The sequence below is a fragment of the Lissotriton vulgaris genome, chromosome 2_1 (genome assembly GCF_964263255.1).
Source record: "Lissotriton vulgaris chromosome 2_1, aLisVul1.2, whole genome shotgun sequence".
NCBI lineage: Eukaryota > Metazoa > Chordata > Amphibia > Caudata > Salamandridae > Lissotriton > Lissotriton vulgaris.
In genome coordinates, this window is record NC_141687.1 from 1570694453 (window position 1) to 1570715228 (window position 20776).

Genomic DNA, 20776 nt, shown 5'->3' on the forward strand with positions numbered 1-20776 from the left:
ATTGGGCAGATGAGGTCTTTACTAAAACTGCAGCAGATGATTCGACCGAGCTATAAAATTAAAGCTACCACAATATTTTGCTTTTAACTGTACTGGAAATCCTGCTATATGCTATCTTTGCACATAGAACTTGCCCTCTTTTCTCCTTTTCTGGGTACTTGGAACAACAACATCCTAGTGATGTCATTTTGAAAATTTTAACCAACCTCCCTTTGATTTTATATGCTAAACCATGTTGTTGTAAAAATGGATATTATGATTTCTTGCTTATTTATTTGTGTTTTAAGTAAATTATTGTAACGGTTTCAATAAATCATGCAAATAAAGTATGTTATGTAGAAGCTATGGTAACCTGGCACAAAAACAGGCAGTATTAACTTAGACTGTATTAAGCTTTTATGCAGCAAACGGAACATAATAAAGTGAGAGCAAAACACAAGAAAATTTCCACACCAATTTACACAATAACATAGTAAAATTCAATAAATAATTTAAGAAGCAAAAAAATAAAAATCCAATCAGTAGAACCGCAGATATGGAATTTCAAAGATTTAGATAAATATAGCACCTCAAAGCACAAGGTGCAAGTCATGGCCATCTGGTCATGCTAGACTGGGGGAAAGTCGCAAGTTCAGGCCAACTGTGATGGAGCATGGGCAGAATACAGGGACCAGATTCGTTCCACTGAAAAGGTGACTTTTCAAAGTTCCGCTCGAAGAGCCCAGTTTATGGTGGAGGAGGCTGGGAGAAGTGAGGAGAGAAATACAGATGGCCATTGTTGTAGTGGGAGTTTCCGACCACGCTTTGTGAATCGTCGTTGATGGAACTTCGCTTTGATGGTTAGCCTGGGCTGTCGCTGCTGTAATGCAAAGTGCAGATCTTGCATTGCTGGCGGTCTTTGAAGTGTGAAGAATGGTGTTCACCGGATCTTTGAATTGGGAGTAGCCATGTGCGGCAGAGTCTCTGCACGAATGGGCTCATTCACAGTCACAACAAGTTCAAACTTTAGGACTTCCCCATTCTTCACAGAGGAGTATACACTGATGGAAGCCAACTGTCCACGACCTGGGGAGGCACCTCTTGGGATCAGAAATTCACTCTGGCAGAAGCTTGCAGGGCTCAGGAAGGTCCAGGCAGGTCCACTTGAAGCAGGTCTATGGGGCAGCTGCAATGAGGCCTCTGGAGCTTTTAATTTCCATGTAGCTCATAGTTGGAGGTCACTCTCATAGCCCTAGGCTCAATGAGATGGTCCTCTCTCCTTCAAGCCGCAAGGTAGACCACAAGCAGCAGGTCAGTCAGCTGAAGAACAAGGCAGACCTCAGGCAGCAGTGAAGTCCTCTGGTATCAGCAAGGTAGTCCTCTGGGATACACAGCAGGCGTCAAGCAGCAGTGCAGTCCTCTGTGAAACAAGGCAGTCCTTTTGAAGTCTTCTACAAAGTCAGGAGTTTACCAAAGAGTGTACCTAAAGGTCCAATAGTTATATCTGTTGCCAGTCTTTAAAGTGGGAGAAATGTCTAGGCCTGTCTACATAGGGTTCTAGAAATTTCCACCCTTCCCCTTCCTGTCTCCAAGGTGCCTAGGGTGAAAACATTCTGATGTCAAGTTCTTTGTGAGTGTGCTAGATGTAGCACATTAGAAACCTAAGTAGTCAGGGAACATCCTCCCATCCTGGCAACATCTAGTCCCCTTTTTATCACTGAAAGTGCCATTTCAATTTACAATTCCTTAGACACCAAACATGACAGTCCTACCTACTCCCAAGCAATAGTTATCACTTATCAAATATAACAACTTAATGCAATGTTATCATATAGGAGAGTTGGTCCTTGCAATAGTGAAAAACGATGTTAGGAATGTTTCACTATCAGGACATGTAAAATAAAAGTAAATGTTCAGTCTTTTCAATACACTGCACCCTAACCCATGGGCTGTTTAGGGTCCTACCTTAAGGGTGACTTATATGTATTAGAATGGAAGGCTCATGCTTGGAAAAAGGTTTATTTTCTGCACACAGTCAGCAATGGCAGGCCTCAGAAATGGTTTAAAGTGCTACTTAAGTGGGCCGCACAATAAGTGGTACCAGAGCACTAGTAGCATTTTAATTTATGGACCCTAGGTATTTGTAGTACCACTTTACTAGGAACTTGTAAATAAATTAAATGTGCCAAATAGGTGTAAGTCAATTGTATCATGTTTAGATGAATTACCACAAGCTCTTTAGCACTAGTTAGCCGTGTTAAAGTGCACAGCATTAAAAGCCAATAAAAACAAATTTCAGCAACAGGAGGAAAGAAGACAAAAGGTTTTGGGGAAGACTACACCAAAGGCTGTCAGGTCTAACATAGATGTTGCATAGGAGTGTTGCATCGTGAATGGTTGACCATTACTTTAGTGATGCTATTACTGGTTTAGTGTAATTGTGTATATTTCTCTAGAGGATTCCCTTGCCAAATAATTTTTTTGTTGCTTGGCCCCTATATGTGTATGTGGTTAAAAGAATGGAATGAGCCAAGGACCTGTGCTTTACTTTAGATGGTACCTTCAATGTGAGGAAGCTTGACTATCTGAGATGGAAGATGCTCAAGAGAAAGCCACAGCCTTGAACTGTACAGTTTGAAGCACTGAATGAATGGGATTATAAGGTATTTAAAAGGGAACGAAAAAGAATGAAAAACCAAGTAAAAAATGGTGTGATCCATTGTTTAGAATCAAGATGTGGCATGCAGAAAAGGGTATGGAAAAGCAATACAGTGTTAGGTGGGGGGTGTTTCCTGCAATAGTGAGTGATACTGATAAAAAGTAAAAAGATAATGGGTCTGACAAAATTAAAATAGAAAAGCAAAATATTGAGAACAATTCAAATGAGGAGGGCACATTTTGGAAGGCATGTGCAATAAGACCTTCTCCAAACAATGATAACGATCGGAAATCAAGACTTGTGGAGCAGGGAGGAGCAGGAGATCCTTTGTGCAGCTGCCAGAATTACACGTACAGTGCCAGAAGTTCCAACAGCACCTGTTAATGAAGTAGCAAGGCCAAGTGTAGTTGATCCAACCAGTGTTATAATTGTGCCTACCATCGTTGTTTTAGCTAATGTGCCAACTGTTGACACAGTAATTATTATTGCTGTGGCTACTACAGAGCAACCAGAAGAATCAGCAAGAAAAGAGATTAATATTTATAAGCAAAAATTTCAATATGTGGACATTTTGTGAGATAGTATTACTATAGAGAGATACATTCTCTACAATGTGGATGTTTTCAATTAAATGATTAAAGAAGCAGCTTTCATTGATGTGATGCATATGAGAAGTTTGAGGAGCTGGCAGTAGAAGGTGTGGACAATAAATTCAGCTCCTCCGCTGGAGTGCCCACTTGCTTGTAATGCTCTGTTTCAAAGAAACTCCGCCAACCACTGCATGGGACTCGCCAACATTAATATGGTGAGTGAGATTTGCTGTCCCCTAGTGCGATATTCTGGTGCTAGGGCGGCACCCAGTGAGATTTTCTCAACACGGGCGGTCGCGGACTGTCACGACTGTTGGCAGTGAGAAAGCTGCCACTCGAGCAGAAAATCTTTTCAAGCAGCAGGAAAGAAGCAGCACCAACTGGCGCGCTGCGTAGTTCCGTATGTACTGATTTTGGAGCACTCGGGAAGCTCCTGGCGCTAAAAAATCAGCGCAACGTGCTGAATCCGCACGCTTGCGGAACTCTGTGGAATCTCGCTGAGTTTTTATGTAAATCCACAGAGTTGCAAATAGTGAAACTCTGTGAGTTCCATTCACCTCTACTAAAAAGAAATGTTTATGAAAAATGTATATAATGTATATGACTAAAGATGAGATAAATGAAATGTATTTACTCTGCCTACAGTCACACATTATGAAGTTAGCAAGATGTACTAAAGAATGGATGGCTCTAAAAAATACAGTGAAAAATGAGGACCAAAACCTAAAGGGGTGGCAAAACACAGAAGAAAAATACATGAAAATGAATTTGAAAAATAAATGGTTGTGAATGAGTTTCCAGTGTGAGAAGATCTGAGGTTTGCATTTTCAACGTATACATGTGATGTAAAGCAATGATCAGAATGCAGACGTTATTTCTCAGGGTAGCGGTAGCGGTTTTGTAAACAGTTTACATGGAAATTGGAACATTAATATATTGAATAATAATGCTTCCTGCATAACTGTGGGTAGCTTGGGCATTGGAAGCAAGAATGCAGACAAAATCCAGATCAAATTCAGAATGATTTTGATCCTAAAATGCAGCTGAATTCAAATCAGTTAGCCCAGAATGATCCCTGAAATCTCAGTCAATGGTCCCAGCTAAACCGTCTCCTGTACAAAATATACAGAACGAAGGACAATATGATATGAATGTACCTGCAGATCCAGTGATGTTGCAGAATATGCAAAATAGCAAAGTCGTTTAATCACCAATGATGCAGGTTTTTCCCCACTTAACAGCAAATGTTAGTGATTCGCAATGACAGTGCCTGAGAGGGGGAGGAGCATTGCATGCTCGGTGGAGTCCTATATGTAGAATACACTTACCATATGTAGATGGTGATGTGAATGGCCACCCAGTATCATTTCTGATTGATACCATTGCTTCCCACACCACTGTTTGTCCCATGGTGGGCTGCAAACCTATCCCTGTTGAGGAAAGAATTCAAAGTTGTTAGTATTAGTGATAGACAGATAACTAACCAGGTCTTAGCAAATCTGAGCAAATGTTACAGTAAAAATTGTTCAACGTGAGAGTGATCGTGAGTTCATAAAATGTGATACAAGTCCTGTAAGCTCATTAGGTAGGGACATCCTCTACAAAATTGAATTGCATGATCTATTGTGTACCAGATGATTTTGTAATTAAAAACAAGATGAAGCCTTACCCTTCAAAATTAAGAACACTCTTCGTGTTGGAGAGCGGTCACTACAGCTTCAAGTGTTGCTTGTTGTGGAATATTTGTGTAGAGTGCTTCCACGTCAAGGGTTAGCAACAAGTCAACTCCCTCTCTTCCTTCAATATTTTCTAGAAGGCGAAGTACATCACTAGTATCTTAATGGTACGAAGGGATTTTCTTGACCACACATTCACCTACCCTCTCACACACAATGCACCATATGGCTGGAACAAAAGATCTCCGCTAAAGAGCCTCTTCGCGGGTGCCCGTCGGACATTGCAGCGCCAGTCCGACGAGGAGCAGGACCCATATGATGAAGCATGACACCTAGCTTGCTGGGTGTGTGAGGGTTCTAGTTCCCAAGAGGGAACTCCCCCTTCCCTTCCCTTCCCTCTTGGATTTTTGCTTCTACTCCACACCACACACTCTCTTTCCCTTCCACCCAGTCCTCCTGGGGAACTGTGTGTACTTTCTTTGTTGCTAGTGAATTGGACACACACACTGGACGCCGTTAAAAATTGTCCACCGAAGGTTCCACTCCTTGGTAAATAATACTACTTAATAATGTGCCAATACACATATATGTCACGTTTGGATCAAAAACATATGTAGGCAATGCATTATGTCTTTTTGTGTAATATATTGAATGCCACGCACACAACATACACATAATATTGAATGCAAACCCACAGGCACCACAAGCACAAAACCCACAACACAAAAAAATATTTTTTGGCAGTGCCAATACAGGTGTGTTCAATTTACAGCTATACGCAGGAAAATGAACACTATGCATCACACCTAAGACAAATATTACATGTAAGAGCAATACACAAGATCCATTAGAGTACAGCAATTGCCAACACACAAATTATATTAGGACAATTGTACAAGTAGTTTACCTTAGATCCCAGCACAATGGAGTTGTTTGGCGTCATGTTAGAGTCAGAGTCGCAAGGGAGGGACCTGGGCTAACAGGTACAAGATGGAAACAAAAGAGGAAAACAGGAAAAATGTACATCTTTGCCTCTTTTCCTTCAATTCCACAGGAGGTATTCCTACCATATTTGCCTCAAAGCAATCAGCTCAGAGGAATCCTAGGCTGGATTCCTGCTGCCAGCCACTTCTGACTATGGTACTGTTGACCTGAGTGAAGATTCCTGGTGGAGGCGGTGGGACTCTGACGGTCTTTCGCCCATGGACCCATCAACATCTAAATCGGGTGGGCGGACTGCCAAGTAGGCGGGCGGTAAAACCATTGAAATAGTGACAGCGGGACTGATTCCACCAAGATCTAAATCAGGCCCAAAGTCATTTGTATCTAGTTTTCTTAAAAGATAATTTGCGAGGCGTGCCTAAGCCGCCAATTGAGTGAGATGCACTTTCTCATATCTCCGCTCTCCCCTGGTTTTTCATAGCCAATCCATCAGTATCAGGGCCAGTGAAACCCCACTGTGAATTGCCCGAACACTGGAGCAGCAGTGGGTGGCACAGGAGATGAAAATCGTTCCTCCTGCTCCCTGTGGATCGAACTACCCAGTGCTGCAGGCCTCCCTGCAGGACAGCACCTGTCATATTGGGGCCTGACACAGGACTGCAGAGCTGAGCGTAACCTTTGTGGGCTTCCTCCTTGACCTCTGGAAACACGAGTAACAGCTCCATTCCCTCCCCCAGGGAGAGGCGGCTTGAACTCACATTCATTTTTGGCTGCCCCCCTTGATATTGACAAAGAGTACCACCGCCTATTTCAGACTTCTCTCCCTTAACATGAGGGGTCTTAATGCTTCTAACAAAAAGAATCAGATCTGGTGCTATTTACTTATTCAAGATCCAGATATTATCTTCCTACAGGAGACTCACCTCATGCCATCTGACAGACATCGAATGGCCAATCCTAAATACCTGGCACAATTTTGGGATCCCTTCCCAACCAAAACTGCTGGGGTCACAATCCTTTGCAAAACAGGACTCTGCCTCCATGGCTTGTGGGTGGTTAGGGACAGGGATGGCAAGTTCTTAAAAATTGTGATCCAACATAATACACAACCCCTCGGTCTGCGTAATATATATGCCCCTAACCAATCACAGGACCTGAACCGTAGAAACATATTGAAAGAACAGGCGACACGGGAGGGGAACCGACTAATCCTGGGGGAGGGACTTTAATTTGGTTTGGGACCCTGACCTAGACCGCAGCATTACATCCTTTCAGGGCACTGGGGCGATATCTGTGGCATTGAAGAGGGCCTTCTAGGACCTGGGCCTCATAGATGCCTGGCGCTACCAATTCCCAGACACCCACGTTTACTCTTACTACTCACATGTTCATTGCTCATATTCCCGCATCGATTATTTCTTCCTCTCACACTCACTCATACAGGACCTAGAATCTGCCCTCATCACTGACATCTCCATTTCCTACCATGCTCATCTGGAATTGCTCTTGCAAGGACACACCAACACAGCGTGACCCCGAACCCGCTGACGATGGCCCCCCATATTCTACATGACCCAGTCGACTGGCCGAGATACGGCTAGAGCTTATTTCACCTCCAATGACCTACCTGAAATTACATACTTTATCTTGTGAGACGCCTTGAAGGCGGCACCCTGGGGAGTCCTCACCTCAATCGCAATAGCACGTAGACAGGAGACCTGATTAGTTGAAACCGGCCTGTACAGCGACATCAAGGTGCTGGAGTGACTAGCTCATTTGGCGCCCTCCAGATGCCACAAACTGTGACTTAGCATGCTCTGGGGCTAACTGAGGGTGCATCGGATAACCAAGGCAAAATTGTCACTGCTGGCACTGAAGCAGTGATACTTTGAAGGGGGGGAGTGGGATCTGTTCTTGTGCGCAGGCTACATAGGCGGGTGGCAAGGGACCATATTGCAAAGTTCAAAAGTGTGGAGGGTACCTGGGCTATCTTGGAACACGATAAACAACAAGCGTTCCAAGCTTTTTACACCACCCTATATGAGAAAGATCCATCCTCCCCAACTGAAATCAACTCCTTCCTTTCTGCATTTGCGTTTGCCCCCCCTTGACGCACACCACTCACAGCTTCTTTAAGTACTAATCACCTTAACTGAACTCCAACGGGCACTAAAAGACTTACCAATTGGTAAAACTCCAAGTCCAGATGTCCTCCCGGTCTCATTTTATCGTATGTTTTTACCTCAAATACAGAACCATTTACTGTGACTTTTTAACACATTCTCCGACAGCACATGCGCATATCAGGATTAGCGACCAGCTTGCTCAGCCCAAACATATATGTAGGGGTACCAGGCAGGGCTGCCTGCTCTTGCCCCTACTTTTCACCCTTGTGGTTGAGTCATTGGCAATCGCTATGCGACTAGCTAGAGACATCAAGGGCATCTCCTTTGGAGGCACTGAGCGCAAAGTAGCACTATTCGCTGACGATCTCTTGCTTATCTTGACTGTGCCTAGGATTTCCCTGTCCGCATTGATATCACTCCTTTGTTCTTCTAAGGGAACCTCAGGTTTTTAAATCAACTTGGCCAAATCCCGGACACTGAATCTATAGATTCCTAATAAAGATATGCCAGAATTTCAATTGCTCACCCCTTTTCAATGGGCTCCACACTACCTCCACTATCTCAGGCTGATCCTAATCCCCTCTTTATCAACATGGACCCAGGCAAACTGGCCGGAGTGTAGGAAATCAGTATTAGAAGATTTACAAACTTGGAAGCTGCTCCCAATATCCTGGCTTTGTAACGACTTAGCGCGGTCAAAATATCTATTCTGCCAAAAATCCTATACCTCTTCCAAAGGGTGGAAGTGGAGGTAGAGGTGTGGCGCAGCAGCCAGGGTCCCTGACTCCGGACCACGGGGTTCACGGTTTGATCCCCGGTGCTGGCGGCAGGTCAGCCCACCACCATGTTACTCTGGGCAATAGCTCGCTTAATTTTCACAAGGGCCCCCAGCACCGGGAAACCACTTCGAAGGTAGCTGTGCGCTTTAAAAATTCAAGGTTATTATTACAAATGCTGCCAACCCCTATACTACAGACAGACCTACTGCATATAAGGCAGGACATTACCATTTTTATTTGAGCAAGGAAGCATCAGAGATTTTCCAGCAAACTCCTCATGCTACCCAGGGATGGGGGGGTCTGGCATGCCCTAATCTCCTGTAGTACTACTGGGCGTTACACCGCAGATTAATTTTGGAATGGGTGGTCCGCCAAAGTGAGAAATACGGGTTCCATATGAATCCGGCGGTGGCCTGCAGACCGATTTGGAACCTGGCTTGGCTCCCGCTGCATGCCCGGCCTCGTAGCACTTATATAGCCACCCCAACTAAAACAGTCATAGAAATCAGTGACAAAAGTGCAGTACAAAAGGGCCTCACCTCCTTCCCCTCTCGAACCGGACTTTCCCCCTACTCTATAGTCACAATTCCTCTCAACATGAAGAGAGGGCAAATGCTGTACGAGCTAAGATCTCTTTGAGGGAACTATGTTCAAAACATTCAATGAGTGCAAACGCAGTTTTCACCTACCGGACGAGTCTAGACTATAATATTACCAAATCTCACACCACTGAACACTCAAGAGGCAAATCGGCCACTCAACTCTTTTGAATTACTAGTCCGCTCCTATGATGGCTCGCCGGGCTTGATCTCTCGCACTTACCAAGTACCGCAACACTCTACCCTGACCAGACTTAACTCATACCAAACACACTGGCACGCTGATGCTACAGAGGAGATCCCCTCAAACCATTGGGAGCCGTTACGGCACGACATTCCCAAAATATACAAAGCATACCCCAGCGTGAAACTGCTTATAAACTTATGGCAAGATGGGACTACACCCCCTGGACTTGCAAACGATTTTGCCTGCCTCCCCTCCCTTCTCTGGCACTGTCAATCTGTGACTGGGGACTTCAATCATATCTGGTGGTCCTGTCCCTCACTGACCCTTTATTGGAAGGAAGTTCTGAGCCACAGCGCTCACTGCCATGACCCACTCCGATTGGCACCTCATCTCACGTATGCTTGGTGCAGCTAAACAATTAGTAGCCCTCCATTGGAAGAAACCCTCTGCACCCTCCATAATCCTATGGTTTACTAGTCTCTGGCATGTTATGGCGATGGAACTTCTTTCATGTCGGGTGACACACACAGAACTCAAATTCAAATATTCAAATGTATCTTGTAGCCATTGAGCGACCACTTCTCCAACTGGAAAACATTTGCTTCACCCCATCTCGGCTCCGTGACCTCCAATTGTTTAAGGACCTTTCGCTAGTCCAGGGTGCTAAAACCCCTTGGGAAAATCCTTAGCTTGAAACTACAAAGAACCAAATGTCTACCCCTTAACCGCCTATAGGAGGCCTTGTTGGGCCTACTTGAGATACCTCCCCCTCCTCCCACGTCCCCCCTTCCTGGCTCCTTCTCTTCCTCCTCTATTTTTCTTTCTCGTACATTTCTATTTTTCTATTGCCACAGCTTGTGCTCCTTTAGCAAGATACAGTTACGATCTTAGCCGTTATGCTACTAGGAATGTGATGCATAATGTTAACATTCCTACTATAGTTGTGTAGCCTATAATGCAAGATGTACACTATTGAAACGCTTGTCATATGTCTCCATGATGTTGTATAAGATTTCAACCTTTTAATAAATAAATTTGAAGAGAAAAAAAAAAGATCATTTGCTTTTTGATTTGAGACACACAGTGAATTTTACATGTAAAAAGATAGGACTAATTAAAAGTACAGAGTCAGCAAAAAACTTTCAGTGATAATAATGTAGACTTTCCTCAAAATCCTCAATGTAATCTTACATGAGAAGTAGAGGAGGGAATGAAGCCTGTAACTGAAAAGACAATAGAACAGTGAATTCTAAAGGAAATGCTAGCTTGTCCCCGAAATTACATAGTGAAGGGAATTTTAAACAACAAGCGGAAAATACAGGGTAGTCCCAGATCTTCAAAATATCAACAAAATGTGTGGTACCCAATCCTGCTGTGATTATAGTTCAGATTTCTGCAGATGCAGAATGGTACACAGTTACCGACTTATGCCAAGCATTCTTCTCCATTCCTCTTAATGAAGATAGCCAATATCTTTTCACATTGAGAACCTCAATAAAGTTCTTTTGGTGCTGTATCCTACAAAGGTATGCAGAAAGCCCCTCAATCCGTAATTAAATTCTAAAGAAGAATTGGAAAATCTGCAACTACCCTGTAATTCGGTCCTCATAAAATATATTGAATATTTGGTTGCAGCAAAAACAAAGAAGATTGTAAGTTGGATGCAATTACGCTCTAGAACCCTCATGCTGATAATAGTTGTAAAGTGTCTCACACGAAAATGCTTTATTGTATGAAAGAAATCATCTATTTGGGTTACCATATTGAAAACAGGGCAAGAAAGAACATGTTTCTGCAATACTGAGACTGAATACTCCAAACACACAAAGAAAAGTAAGAATGTTCCTGGCTCCTGGGAAATGTAGAGAATGGATTCAACACTTTTCCTCCTTTGCAAAGCCTTTACTGAGACTTCCTGACAGCGTTGTTTTTAATCCTGTGCATTTTGAAGACAAATGCATGGGTGCCTTCCTCATGCTCTGAGATTAACTCTGTCGTGCACCTGCTCCAAGAATGTAAAATTTAAAAAAAGATTTCTGCCTATTCTGCCATGAGAGTGAAGGATGTACATTATCTGTGCTTGTTCAAGAATAAGACAAAATCAGAAGAACCATGCCTTATTTTTCTGCCACATTAGATCTAACTGCTGCTGCACGTCTTGGATGTCTGAAGCAGTTTGTCTTGATGTTCAGCACAGTAAAGGGATTGTGAAAAAAGGGTTACATATAGGGACCCTGATTCACAAATGTAAGCTTACACTTTGTGTAAGTTTACTACTTCTACTTTTAGTTAGTCTCAAACTATGTGCAGATTTATAAGAATCTGCACTCCATATTACTTATGTGTGCAGAGTTTTCGGGCCCAGAACTCCACACACATAGGTATAGGGAGTTCAGAGTCACAAAACCTGGTGTGGAGTAACTTTATTGTTTGATTAATAAAAATAATTACAATGGTGAACATGCGACCAATATAAAACATATGTCATGAATAGTTATAAAAATATTTACATGTGTACCCTCACAATGGGAATGAAAGATAAAATTCATCAGAAAAATGATTCAAAATCCTAAAAACCTATTGATAAAAGTAGTTGTAAACCTTAGTTATCCGTTCTAGTTTTTCCATCTAATCGAACCACATGCAGACATTTGCTATTAAGAAATAACAATTTATAACTTTGATAATATAGTTCAGAGTTTGTGGTGAGGATCCTGGGTTACAATCCATTTATGTAATGAGCCCTCTGCATACAGTGTTTCAAATACTTCCAGGGATGCACAGGAAAAACAAGTCAACCCGTACGCCGGGGCCATTGTCAGCTATTCTTGTGTAGTACAAAGGACTATGCAAATCGGAAAGGAGTACAACATGGGCGCAGGGCTTTGTCTGTCTTTTGATGGATATCCGTTTACAGGGTCTCACTGTTTATACATTTTCTTGCTGTTCCTGTAACAAACTTGGTGAACCTGATGTTAAGCTGTGGATTATCCGGGTTCATTGATGCAAGAATAGCCTGAGGGCGTGTACGAATACCAAGTTTGTTCCATTTGCTCTTTAACAATTTCCTTTGGTCGTCATGAGCTGCAGGACAAAGACATACCACGTGCTCGATTGTTTCTGTACTGCTCCCGCAGCCTTTGCACGTTACATTTGGATTTGCACATCGCCATCTCGGCAAGTGATACAGAAATGGCCATTCACCCATTCTGAGGGCCAAAAATCTTTTCCACAGCACTGAGTAGGTACATGACAGATGTGGTCCCATAATCACTGGCTTGAATCCTGATACAACTGTCCAGGTGTGCTTACGTTGAACCCGTTGGGCTCTGTCCAAGTGGAAGGACCAGAGATGGACATTTCTTTTGATATGGGTTTTAAGTACCTGCTGCAATGGATTTGAGGTCCAGATTTCTTCTATATCGAGGAGTTGTAAGGAATCCTGGTGTGTTGTTTGCTAATATCTAAAAGTATTAAACTTACACAAAAATTTTAATTTATGTTAGTGAACTAGGCCTTATTGTGTTAGTCCCTCATTCAGTTGAGATTGTGCTGACTCATACACAAACTCAGCATCTGACAAACAGTTGTTTTTCTACATTGCAGTGAATAATTTTGGTGGCTGGCAATATTTCAATCAGAATAATGCCATGACTTAATAATAAGTTTACCACTAGGGATACTCCACAGTTGGGGCGGAGAACTCTCCACATAAAAGATAAGTCTATCTCATATTTTTATTGTAGAGTTCCCAGTCCTGACCATGCAGTCTCTCTAGTTATAAACTTACTATTAAATATTAACTATTATGCCATCTCTAGTCATAAACTTATTATTAACTATTGGGCCATCTTCTGGCCATTTTTTATACATCTGCTAGATAAACAAATCTCAACCAAGTTACACAAAGTATAACATGATAGAGCCAACTTCTTGCTCAAACTCATAATTCGGCCAGAAAAACATTTCTCAAAGAAGTTACATGAAGTCAAATGTGATAGAGAGAATTTATCTTATTTTAACTGGACTGTTCTTCAGGACCCGTTTGTTATTGATCAGATCAAGATCATCTCCTTTCTCCTACCCCTTTCCCTATACACTCAAACCTGCCTAATGATACTTCTCTCATCCCAGGACGGTCGGCACTGCCATTTTGAGGATCACGTTTTCTGTCTTCCCAACTGTAATGACTATAGAACTCCGGGACCATCACCTGTGATTTTAATCTAATTCATTATCTGACCTTTTCCCAGCTCTGTCAGTATGTTGCTATGCACCACTCAAATCACAATCCATCCTTTCTTTCTTCTTTGATCCATCGATTTGTGTCCAGCTCCCTATCAGACATGGAGTCTGTTTCACTTGATGCACTAGACACCTACCTGGAATTCAATAATAATAATACAATAAAATACCCTTCCAATCTAACAAAAAAGGCCTTTAAGAACTTTAAACACAGACTTCTCAATATGTACCTTGAAACCTTCATGTCTGAGCCCTTCTTCTGTGCATATAAAGGAACCATAATAAATAATGTCATCTTCTACACAACAAAAAGAGCTCAGTGGAGGAGAGCCCTCCATGCTCTCGATCTCTACATCCAGGAAAACCTCTCATAGCCTAAGACTATATGTTGCTTCCTCACCAGCCTTCAATACAAAAATAACCATCTCCATTTATAACAATAGGATAATCCTCATCCAGCGATCAGTCCGCAACATAGATCTATTCAACAAATTCTTCCCTATCATCAAACATGCAGTATCTAATAAGGACTTAGCCTTCTCTCTAGATCATCCTAGATCTACACACCACCTGCAGGTACCCCAAATGTTGTGCTCGCCCAGGCTAGCACCATTAAATGGTCCACCATTATCCCCTAAACACTCCACCACAGCAATAAGCCCACACAATACCAACTCATACATACCTCCTGATGGAGCAGAATCATTCCCATCAAATCAACAAACCAATACACACCTACAAATAACTGCTACAAAAAGGGACACGGAGTCACACAGCAGCGAAAATATCTTCACCACACTGACTTCACCCCGATCTCAGAATACAAGCCTAAAACCATCATCAGCAGCCCTCCCCCTCACCATCTCTCTCAGACCAACCCAACTACACAATCCAGAGCCCCCAACTCTTGGCCCTCTGCCCCAAACCACGACCACATACACCCACACCTCAATAGTATCTAGACTTGACAAAAATACACAAGACCTACACGAACTCCAGTCTGACCTTCAGAGCTTAATAAATATCCTGTCAGAGTTGGTCTATAACAGATGGCCAAAAAGGACTCCAGAAAGTAATAGCCTCATCCATCCACAACATAACATAAAACATAACATAACATGAGTATTTGTAAAGCGCGCGTTCACCACTAAGGGTATGTTGGCTCTGAATAACAGATGTTTGTTGTTAACCAACTCAATGGTACTCATTTTATCGACCGCAGATGGATGAAAGGCTAAGTGGACCCGCCGGGATTTGAAACTGTGACCATGAGGTCGAACACAGACCCCTGCAGTAGACGCATTAGTCCACTGAGCCATCAGACCCGGCTGGAACCCAACACATGCCACTCATGACTACCACAAAAAGGCACTCCTTACAACAGGTTGGCGACCATCTAACCACCCCCTCTCACAAGATGGCAATCTATACCCTACCACAATGCATCCACAAGGCCTGTCAGGCAATGGAATCCGCTATCAGACAATGACATACACTCCCTCCACCTCACATATAATCCTGCACACCACAGACAACCTGGCTCCCATACTAACAATTGCCTCGAACCCACACAAAGAACCTAGGCCTAATTCCAGAGAAGTACATTAGTCCAACCTGAAGCAGGTCTCCTTTGTACAGACTCCTTCAGTAGACACCAAACCACACCTGAAATGCATGTTTCTAAATTGCAGATCGGCCATGTAACACACAGTGGACATTGCTGACCTCATCCTTGCCCAAAAGCTTGACCTCTTACTCCTAACAGAAACATGGCTTAATGACTCCTCTGCATCAATCCTAGACATATTAGTCCCACCCAGCTATGACATTTTGAGATCAGACAGACAGAACAGACTGGTTGGAGGCATTGCCTGCATACACCCAAAAGACCCTTCAGGTAACAGCCTAAAAAGTCCTTTCTAGCGGACTTTAACCTGAGCCAAATCTGCAACAGCCCTACACACTAACTGGGTGTGACCCTGGACCTAATAATTGCTAAAGCAAACTCCACTCAACTCGAATCTATTGTCCCATGCCACTGGACAGACCACCACTGCATCACCTTTCTCATCACCAAATCAGTGAGGACACATAAACCGCAAATTAAGAAACCCAGACAATGGAAAAGGATCACTTGGGACATAGACCTTAATGACTTGATATCCCTCAGCAATACCGTCCTGCCTCCTCAAGCCGACATGTCAGATGTCCATGAACTTACAAACCACAACAACTCCATGACAACCATTCTTGATACAGTTTTGCCCTTACTGCTAAAAAGCCGTCCACTAGAAACTCCAAAACATGGTGAATTGAGAGCCTAAAGGAAGAAAGACACAATTTGAGACTAGCCAAATGAGTTTGCAGATTCTCACCTTACCTAGAACACCTTAAGCACCTGCAATCACTGAGGAACACATACAATAATCACATTAGAAACTCAATAGCAAATTTCTTCAGAGTTCAACTAGACAAAGCCAGAAATCATCCAAGAAAACTGTTCAAAATTGTCAAACCTCAATCTACTCAAAAACGGAAAAATCCCTGCACAATGGGATCCCTTCAGCTGCCAAACTGCAACATATTTGCTTCCTTCTTTCTTGAAAAGTCTAAAAAGATTGAAAGTGATCTCGAAACATCGATTGAGCTACTCCAGATGATACCCCCAAATAGCCCAAGCCTGCATATGATCGTTCAGCACCCAGAACCTACAAGGACTCACCCTCACAAACTAACCATTGTGGGACAGTTTCAAAACCTTTGATGAAAATGCCATTCTTAATATCATAACAACACTTAAACCGACAAACCACTTCTGCTACCCTCTACCAGCTAACATCTTCAATGAGATAAACATTTCTTTACTCCCTCTCTGGACTAAGAGAGTGAATGCTTCACTACTCCAAGGGGCTTTACCAGACTGCCTAAAATCAGGGCAGGTAACCCCTATTCTAAAAAAAACCACAGCAGATCATAGGAACCCAGATAACTTCTGTCCCATCTCCACCATCCCGTCTCTGGCAAAGCTACTTGAGAAATGCGAACATACCCAGCTATGCAATCACATTGACCAATTCCACTTTATTGACCAATTCCAATCGGGTTTCTGTAGGGGTCAAAGCACAGAAACAGTCCTTACACACATAGTTGATGATGCACTCAAAATGCTAGATCAGAACAAATATTGCCTCCTAATCCTCCTGACCTATCCTCAGCCTTCAACACGGTCAAAAATGAGACTCCTTGAATTACCTGCACACAAAATGGGATTACCAGTGGTTGTCCCAAATTGGTTCACCTCATTTCTACACAACAGATCTCAAAGAATTAAGGTTAACCAATCCTTGTCCACAACTACTCCGGTCACTTTAGGGGTACCTCAGGGTTCCACCTTATCACCTACTCTCTTTAACCTGTTAATTCAGCCTCTGACTGAAATTCTGAAAATGTCCATTGTACAATACCACATAATGCAGATGACACCATACTATACCTTAAAATCTCCTCCCCTGAGTATATCTGTCTGTCTACTCAACACAACTTTGCAACAAAAAAAATAGCTAACCAGAAACCACCATAAATTCAACTCAGTCAAAACAGAATTCCTCTTAATTGCTCCACCAAAAATATCCCTCAACAGTGAAAATTGAATGAAACACCTAACAGCCTTCAACTTCCTTCCACACATTATAGATTCCACAAGATCACTAGGAATTACACTTGACAAGAATCTCAACATGCAGGAACACATCAGCTCAGCCACCAGAGGAGCAAACTTTCAAATGAGCATTCTAAGAAAAATAAAACCCTTCCTCACACTTGACAACTTTAAATCAGCAGTGCAAGCTCTAGTAATCCTCAGATTAGACTATGGGAGTGCTACCCTATGTGGTCTGCCGAGATCCAAGTTGGCTCCTCTAGGGGCATCCCTTAACTCTGCTGCAAGGCTCATCACTGGATCGAAAAGGTACAACCACATCACTCCAGACCAGAAGGCACTAAACTGGCTCCCTTGTGAGGAAAGGATTCAGATGAAAAATGCTTGCTTTACCCACAAAGCCCTATAACACCGAAGTACCTAGCTGAGAAACTGGAACCGTCCGGCAGTGGCAGATCATCTAGAATCACCACCATCTTACTGCTAAAACCTCAAACATTTCAGAAAAATAAAACCTGCAACTTATCCTTCTCCGGATTGGCCCCTAGAATCTGGAACTCCCTGTCCCCTGAAATCAGACTGATCCCTTCAATCACTTTATTAAAAAAAAAAGGTAAACTACTTTTAATGAATAAGTCTCTACTCTGAACCCACTGACTCATTCTCTGGATACTGATATGACACAATTCTCTAACCAGGGCTTGCACACGCTGTCTGAGTCCCGGTTTGTAACTCACTGTCTCAGTCTTGATTTGCAACGGACAATGTCAGTGTCTCTTGGTTATCTATTTTCTATTTACTGAACTATTTGTAAAGCGCGCTAATACCCTTTTAAGGTCAATTTCACACTATAAAAAAGTTTATAAATAAATACATAAAAATAAATCTTGTAATTTGTGAATACCAAAAACAGTAAACTTACATTGAAGTGTAAATTTACCCTTATGAATCAGGCCTCCACTTGTCATTTGTACAGTGTTCCCTTCTTCTGGTTTACCATGCTTTCTTTTTGCTTTCTTGTGTGCCGTTTGCTATCCAACCTGTTTATGTGTTGTCCTCTGACACTCAACCATAGCTATTAATGCCTTTTCCCCGAACACATGCATCTGCCACTTCAGCTCACCAGTCTTGTGGTCTTCACCAAGCCGCTTCAACCCTTAATATGACAGATGCTGACTTCAAGACAAGTTGCCATTGTCCTTCACAACCCTCTCAGTAAACTGAAAACATCAACCATTATTTTTTTTGTATGCTTGCTCCATCTTTCCAAACATGTCACCCCCTAAATTTATCTCCTATTTGGCTTGACCCTTCATATTTGGGAATCCCCCTTTCCTGGACCACAACATTAAATGTTAATTTATTATGGCTGCAGAATATAAACACTCCTGCGGTGAGAGATCCAGATTGATAACCAATGAGTGAGCAGCCTTTGGCTGCGGCAGTAAAAAGTGAACTGATGTCTTCATTGGACTTCACGAGAGAATTTTAAATGCATTAATTCTAGAAAGGATTGAGTTAATTTCTGAATACAATAATCTCTTCCTCAGAAACATTCAGACTTTGTATTTTCTGCACCACATTCTATGGGTATTGACATTTACCTCATATTGTACACCTGTTCAGTTTTGCTGGTTTTAGCTGCTGACATTTACCAATGGAAAATAGCTGCAGTGCAATATCTACGGCAAATCTCACAACTTTGATTTCTATGCAAAGATGAGATTGCATAATGATCTGAATGTACCCTTAACTGTGATCTGTACCATAGTCTGTTTGCGCCAGCTAGGCAATTCAAACGTTTAATCGATTACAACACCAGTAGACAGTCTACAACAATCTTATCCGCATTAGAGCTCAAAAACGCAATTGGTTTCCAATTGCTTTTACTAAGGAGTCCAGCTGTTTTCACTGAAAACTTAACTCGGCAGGGGTGTTTTAATAGTTCTATAAGCAAGGCTTTGTGTGTGGTAAATGAAATTTCTATATGTACTTTGATCTGTGCTCAATCGTTGCTGTTTCTTTCCTTGGACCTATACTTTCCCCCTTCCTACAGTGACTTGGATAGTCATGGGTTATTATAAACCTGCTTTCTCCTTGTCTCAGCTATTCAACCTTAATCCCATTAAACTGCTTGGGGCACGTTGACACTTTGAAGAAAATTTTTAAAGAAAATGATAAGCACATATATTTTTTTTTTCAGAGCTTGTCACCAAAACATCACATCTTGGAAATATACATTTCACCTGGAATGAAATGACTGTAGAAGAATATCAAAGTGAAATGGAGGATAAAAAAGAGCAAATCAAATATGACTTTATCCACATGATTCAGGTAAATATCCACACTGTATATGAACACTGGAATAAAGAAATCAAGTTTTGGCAAATAAAAGGATATACACATTAAGCTGACAGACCATATTCTTGAAAAGAAAGTTTCTTTAGCAAATATAAAAAAGCCAGGGTCACTGAGAGTTTGACAGGATGGAAGAACTCTTATAAATTTGCTGTTCTCCTTCCCTCCAAACGTGTAGCTCCCCTTCCCCCTTCAGAGCAGGGAAACCACGATTGACTCCCAGCAGTCAATAAAGGCTTTGCCTTGTCCACCACACTAGGCTGCTTTTCAGGCACTAAGAGGACAACTCTAAAAGTGCCCGATGAATATTTTCCAAATGACAAATAACAATGAAATTAAATGAAATTTGGTTTTGTAAAGCGCGTTGCTACCTGGAGGACTCGTAGCGCTGTGGATAGGTGGGGCCGGATAAAACCGTCAAGCTATTGGCTAAAGAGAAATGTTTTCAGACTCTTGCGGATTTTTTGAAGATCGGGTTCACCGCGCAGTACGAGCGGCAGGGAATTCCAAGCAGCGGCCGCGTTCCATGAAAAGGAGCGGCCACCCCACCTAGCACGTTTAATTTTCTTAGTTGAGGCCAGAAAGGTTTTGCTGGAGCGCAGTGATCTACGTGGGTGGTAAGGGGTGACTAGGGAGCTGATCGTTGCGGGGGCTTTTTTCCACAAGGCTTTGTGCGTTATGCACATCGCCTTGAATCGTATCCTGGCCTGAATAGGCAGCCAGTGTAATTCCTTCAAGGCGGTGACTCCAGAGTGTCTTCTGGTTAATCCGAGAAGAAGACGTGCTGCCGCATTCTGGGTTACTTGAAGTTTTTTTATCGTGCTGACAGGTGCACCCAAGTAGAGGGCATTCCCGTAGTCAAGATGGGACAGGATAAGGGCCTGGACCATTATACTTCAGGCTTGAAAAGGGAGGAGGGGGAGAACTTTCCTCAGCATTCTCATTAGCCCAAAGCAAGTGGCAGAGAGTTTGGTGGCT

At 42.5% G+C, this 20776-nt stretch overlaps 1 protein-coding gene across 1 annotated transcript in view; it reads left to right on the top strand.

The window, feature by feature from the left end:
- Positions 1–20776, top strand: part of LOC147732919 (histamine N-methyltransferase-like) — a 490500-nt gene that overhangs the window by 318614 nt on the left and 151110 nt on the right. Inside the window, exon 5 of the mRNA XM_086957452.1 lies at positions 19644–19774. Within this exon, the coding sequence (XP_086813578.1) occupies positions 19644–19774 (131 nt within the window). The remainder of the gene's footprint in view (positions 1–19643; positions 19775–20776) is intronic.